The sequence below is a fragment of the Phyllobates terribilis genome, unplaced genomic scaffold (genome assembly GCF_046119375.1).
Source record: "Phyllobates terribilis strain yellow unplaced genomic scaffold, ASM4611937v1 Scaffold_3__8_contigs__length_932513732, whole genome shotgun sequence".
In the NCBI taxonomy this organism is placed as follows: Eukaryota; Metazoa; Chordata; class Amphibia; order Anura; family Dendrobatidae; genus Phyllobates; species Phyllobates terribilis.
In genome coordinates, this window is record NW_027362763.1 from 769,231,904 (window position 1) to 769,237,903 (window position 6,000).

The 6,000-nt window shown below is 41.3% G+C and overlaps 1 protein-coding gene across 1 annotated transcript; it reads right to left on the reverse strand.

Annotated features, from left to right (window-relative positions):
• Window positions 1–884: 884 nt before the first annotated feature.
• LOC141257574 (uncharacterized) lies at window positions 885–5,798 on the reverse strand. Its single transcript, XM_073672243.1, has one exon. It carries the CDS (start codon window positions 4,484–4,486, stop codon window positions 3,062–3,064), a length of 1,425 nt encoding a protein of 474 aa, XP_073528344.1. The 5' UTR covers window positions 4,487–5,798; the 3' UTR covers window positions 885–3,061.
• Between the last annotated feature and the right edge of the window lie 202 nt (window positions 5,799–6,000).

Here is a 6,000-nt window from a genome sequence, read left to right on the forward strand (position 1 = left end):
TGTACACCTAACTATACAAATTCAACGTTTTTTATTGTGTTAAAGGGGTTATCCAAGACTTTTTCTTTCCCTTTGGGGCTAAAGAGCACCATAGACATTTGAATAATGTCAGCTGAACCCGCTGATATCGATGGATTCGACCAACAGTCTAATGTGATTGGAGGCACCAGCCGACTGATGGTCGTGACAGACATCAATTGGGCATGGCCTATTTTGAACTACTGATCACATTGTTCTTCCAGTCGGCGGTATTCTCATAAGAGAACATAGGAACGCTCGGCCGAACAATCCATTGTGTATGGGAGAGTCAACAGAGATGGCTATCGACTGAACAATGGGTTGAAGTATTGTTCGTCTGACAGCCATCTATTGTGTATGGCTAGCTTAAGTACTTATCAGCAGGTAGTTGCTAACTATCTGCCTGTGCTGCCCTGCAACGATCTCTCCCATCTCAGAGATGTCACATAGGAACGCTCGGCGAACAAGCCCTTGTGCATGAGAGAGTCAAATGAGATGGCTATCGACTGAACGATCGGTTTAAGTATCGTTCGTCTGACAGCCATCTATTGTGCATGGCTAGCTTAAGCATTTATCGGCAGGTAGTTGCTAACTATCTGCCTGTGCTGCCCTGCAACGATCTCTCTCATCTCAGAGAGGTCACGGGCCACTCCTTCCGGCATTTCTCCTGCTTCCTGTGATTTCACGTAGACAGAGCAGTTCCTCCTCTTCCACTCTGCTTTGTTGATGCAGCGTCACTGCCAACGTCTTGTTCTTTGACAGCCGGCTTTCTGATAAGTGCTTAGCCCCATACGGAAAAAAAAGATAAAGTCCTGAATAATCCCTTTAAGTATTAACTTTCTTCATCATCATATCATTCTTGCGTGTTGATTTATGAAATGCTACATCTGTAAAAGGGCCTTTACTTCTCTCTTCTCATTGAAAGCCTATGCATGCTCAGCCCAACCCAACGAGCATATGTTTGGGGAGGAAGGGAGAGATAGCTGTAGGCCAAAATAATCGACAGCCAAGATGTAAGGGCAAATATAGACCATTTTTCTGTCCATTCTCATTTTATAGAGCAAAGTCTTTCATCAAACATAATATAAACTCCAAAGCAGCCGAGAGATAAAAACCTAATAAGCAGCTAGTTGTAATGATAACATGTACCATTATTTCCTGTGCATTATCTGCCGAATTGCAAGCGTGACCTTTAAAGGCTACAAGCCAGGAGATGATGTGATAGAGAAGAGCACAAGCACTGTCCGTGATTTCATTCACTTACATAATCCCTGAGACACAAGTTTACTAAAAATGTTCATTAGTTACAATAATAACATTGCAGGTGAACTGAATGAACAACCATATAAAAAGCATAGGTCATACTCATATAAAATTACATATAATACATCTGTACATTAATATGCATTAATACCAACCAGACTGGCATCTTAAAGGGATCGTCTCATTTAATCATTTTACTCTCAAAAGAGCTAAGCCCATAGAAGAAAATCTGTTTTATACATTTCATAGTTTTTTTTTTCTTTTTTTTTAAGCTTTCTTTGGGATGGCCACGTTACACTCACAGCCGGTTCTGCTTAGACAGTACAGCAGAGTGAGTGCTTTATGGCAGCTGAGTGACAGGGCAGTTGTATACAGAGTCCTATCTCTGTGTTTAGTGTTGCTATTCTGCTTTACAGTTTGCAGGTCTCCACCTTTTAACGATAATGAGATGACTCTGTTTGGTTTGTTCCAGTCTATACAGCAAAGCTGATTGGTGAACTTGAGAAAACAGGAATGGAACTTTCAGTCTATTAAGTGTGTTCTAGTGCTCGATAATCACATAGAAATAAGAAAAATATAAACAGTTACAAAAAATATACATGTTTATAATAAAACTTGTTATTTTCTTATGATACAGTCCCTTTAAAATGGATCAGTCACTAAATTTCACCATACAAACTGAGATCCCTTAGATCTGAGCAAGGTCTAAAGCACTTACATTAAAAATCCGCATCAATGCTGTATAATTTAATTTAAAAGTTTAGACAATATCTACCCACTTAGATTGATTGTCCTCAGTGTATCTCCTTCCTGCTGTTGCTGACAGCTCTCACTTCACAGTACAAGCTGCAGATGTTTCAGGCAGGAATACACCTGGAATCATGAGCTCTCCTATCCTTTTTTATATCAAGATTAGACAGCCATTCTGACTTGGATTTTCAATGTAAATTCATCAGCCTCATCAGGTCTAGCATATCTAATTAACAATGTTTACAGTTTGCATTGTGTAGTTTGGTGACAGATCCTACTAAAAGCATAACCGTAATTTTAATTTTTATTTTATAAATTGATGGTACACATGAAAATAAGCAACTTTATAATATATCTCATCGTAGAAATTTTCTTCCTTTTTCCCTAGATTGATCTTCAAAATCTCTAAAAACTGTATTCAGGTAAGACAGATTTTCCCATTACTGAGATAAGAGATGACAGTTGGTGCTTTTAAAATTCTATGGAGGAGGAGGAGCTAAAGGCCGACACAGACACTCTTTTGCAATTTCTCCTGAAACGGCAGTTACCGTTCTGCATAGACTTTTATGAGCACCAACTGTCATTTCCTATCTAATGGGAACATCTGTCTTTGCTGAAGACAGATTTTACTCCTGAATTAGGAAATCTGAGAATGAATGATCAGTCCAGTGGGGAGAAAAAAAGCAAAATTCCCTTATAAGATATATGACATAGTTTCTCATTTTCACATTTATTATTGATTTATGAGAAAAAATTAAAATGGCGGCTATAAATCATTCAGTTTTAGCAAATAATTTACATATCGTAATAACAATAGATAATTTGGGCAGAACGTATAATATATATGTTTATATAAATAGATATATAGATAGATATGTCTGCCAATTGTCCAGTGTGTCAAAAGTTTGAATTTCCTTGAGCAAGTAGTGAATCTTACAAGTGAAGCCATGTTAAGTGGGATCTTTATAAAGAAATCCATAAATCCATAAATTAAAATTGTAGTGAAATGCAAGGTACTCCAATAATTGGGTCAGGATCCACTCTGCTGTTGAAAGTCAAATTCACATTTAACACTGCTGATGCTGTCTACACTGGGCTTGCTAACAACCCGTGGGTGGGTTTTGCTGAAGGGGAAGGTCTCTGACCTTGCAATGCTCCTGCACCCTGGTTCTTTGGTGGCTTCCACATCTTTGTCATGACTCTTGCTCGCCTCGGTTTCAGTTGTTTGTTGCTTTTTGAACTCCGGAAATGTAAAACGTCTGAATAGTTTATTTCCGAGCACAGTGAAAGGATTACTGGAACTAACAGGGGGCAGAGAAGTGGCAGAATTCTTGCTGCGGCTGCCCAACTGCTCTCTGTCCGGGGGTGTAGGTGTTAAAAGGGTTGATGGTAGGCTGCTCCTTTTTTGATAATATGTGTCATTGAACCGGCGTAGCCCTGTGTCATTGGAACAGCCAGGTAAGTGGTCCTTGGCTCCCAAATGTTTTGAGGGAGGGTTGGCGGACAGCGGGGTAAGTAAGATGCCCAATGGTCCAGGTAAAGGGGCAAGAGTAGGTTCATGTTGCTTGCCGGGACGAGGAGAGTATAGATTTGTGGAGATCTGGATGGAAGCACTACTCAAAGCTGGCAGATGGAGCCCAGTTCCCTTACGATCTCCCGAACGTCCACCATATTGGAGGCTAAATGATCGAGGTCTTGGGTTAAGTACGTTAGAAAACCCCAGTGAGCCAACAGCGCTGTTGCCCTTATCTCCATCTTCTTCCTCAATAGAATCCATTGAGTCAAGATGACGATGAGTTGCGAGAGACCGGCTCCTCCCCAGAAGAATACTGTGCGCCCCTCCTCGTTGCATTGTTTGCTGCTGATCATTACAAGGGCAATTAGAAGGTTCATGGGTATCATTTTTGCGTCCTAAGGTGCCCCCACATAGCGCCAGTTCACAATCTTTGTATCCCAGGTATCGAGCTACATCCATAGCCGAGTTACCAACACGATTAGCTCGATCTATCTGTAATCCCAGTCTCTTGAAGGCCCGGGCAAGAAAATCCAGCACTGGTGCATGCCCGGACACTGATGCATAAATAAGAGCGGTGTTCCCCCATAGGTCTGGTAACTCTGGGTCTGCTCCATTTTGGACCAAAATCTTGACTTCTTGCAGGTGACCCCTCTCACAAGAGTAGCTGAGGGCAGTACGTCCTGCACGATCCCGGCTGTTTACTTCGGCACCCCTTTCCAGGAGTAGCTGCATGTACTTCTGACGGGTACGTGGCTCAGGAAGAAGAGCGCTGCAAATAAGAGGGGTCCGACTCAAGTCCCCTCCTCGAGTGTTGACTATTTTGCCATCTAGGGCATCAACAATAAAGCGAGCAAGGTGCATCTGGTCATTGGACATGGCCTCCAGCAATGCCTGGGTGCCACTGTGCTCCTCTTTTGGTTTTCCAGACACTTTAAGCATGGCAAATCCTGGGGACTTTAATTACTGCTGATATTCTAGGAATCCTTCTTATAACTTGATTTATCTTGATATAAATACAGATGTAGTAAAGTCGCTCCAATGCAGCAGAGGTGAGTTTGTGATCTGGCATAACCCAATGTGATATCCTAATGGGTTATCTATTTTATTTTATTTTTTTTAATTAGACTGCCACTACATTATCATAACTCACAGTGCAAAAATAATACCGTTACATTACAACTTCAGCTCTGCTACATCCATACTTCATTATATAATATTTCTGACTTCTAGATACCAATAAAAAAAAACCTCTAGTATGGTCTAACATACACTTAACATAAATGAAAACCTAATTTCTCCTAAACATCCTCCCACACGCTTTCACTTTTTGCACCCCCCCAGCCAAAAATCCATTACTTTTCTAATAAGTGAACCCATTTACCCAGTCTACAGTCTCGTACCCTGCTATTCACTCTGCATACCCTTACTTTGCGCTGCCATTCAAAGCAGCTATTAATTACACCTTCCTATAATGGAGAACATTTATAGATTTCTGACAAATCCGTATAGACGGTATTTCCAATATAATTCCTTTTAAACGTCAAATTCTAGTACCGAATAATAAAGATATTACGGAAGTAGCAAGATCAAGGACACACAACATATCTATATGTACTGTCACAATCTATTATGTGGGATTGTATAGGATGACGGCTAAAAGCAAAATTGCGTTATCCAAATTCGGAGAAATTCTCAATCAAAAGGTTAAATGACAAATTCAGCTCTGCTGCATCAGTCGATTATGTCCATTCTTTTACAAAGCAATTAGACTCTTAAAATCATCTGATAAATGCGTCCTCTGATCGATTTATGAGCAGTAACCATGTCCTGCAGTCCTATGTAATGTAATTGGCCACGACGCACAGAGAACTGAAGGTGCTTGTGCGATTCCTTGAGTCCCTTTGACACAGTCACTGATGGAGGATATCCATCCCACAAGGTTATATCCTCACCTGAATCCTTTCCCTCCACTAAGTCTTCTCTTGTGTGACTGTGCTGTGATGTCCTTGGCGCTCAGCTCTGCTACTTCTCAGTCTTTCAGTCCATGGTCGGTAGAGAAGCCTCCTGCTCTTTGCTTTTCATTGTCCAAGTTCATTATGAATGGCTCCTGCCTCTTCTCCCTCTGTTTATAGGGTTTAATTTAAGGGGGCGTAAATAACATGACTCCGGTGTCAACCCACAGCTGTGCTGTAAGGCTGCTCCGGAGACTCATTGTTAGGTGTCCAGCCTCCTTGTGTGAGAGACTGGGGTGGGGGCTTTGCACAGAATAGAAGGCTAGAACCTGTTGCAGTGAGTAGCACATTAACTCTTTAACTCCTGCAATCCACAACCAACACATCACACATGTGCAGCGGGTCGATTCTGGAAACGATCAGCCTTTTTGTCCTGCCGTGAGATAATACAGGCTTTACATAGAAAGATAAGTGCTAGCCTTCACTAGAACTGGTCATATT

Bases quoted from the DNA above. Each gene is read 5' to 3' on its own strand.
- LOC141257574 (XM_073672243.1), bottom strand. From the start codon at position 4,486: ATGCTTAAAGTGTCTGGAAAACCAAAAGAGGAGCACAGTGGCACCCAG.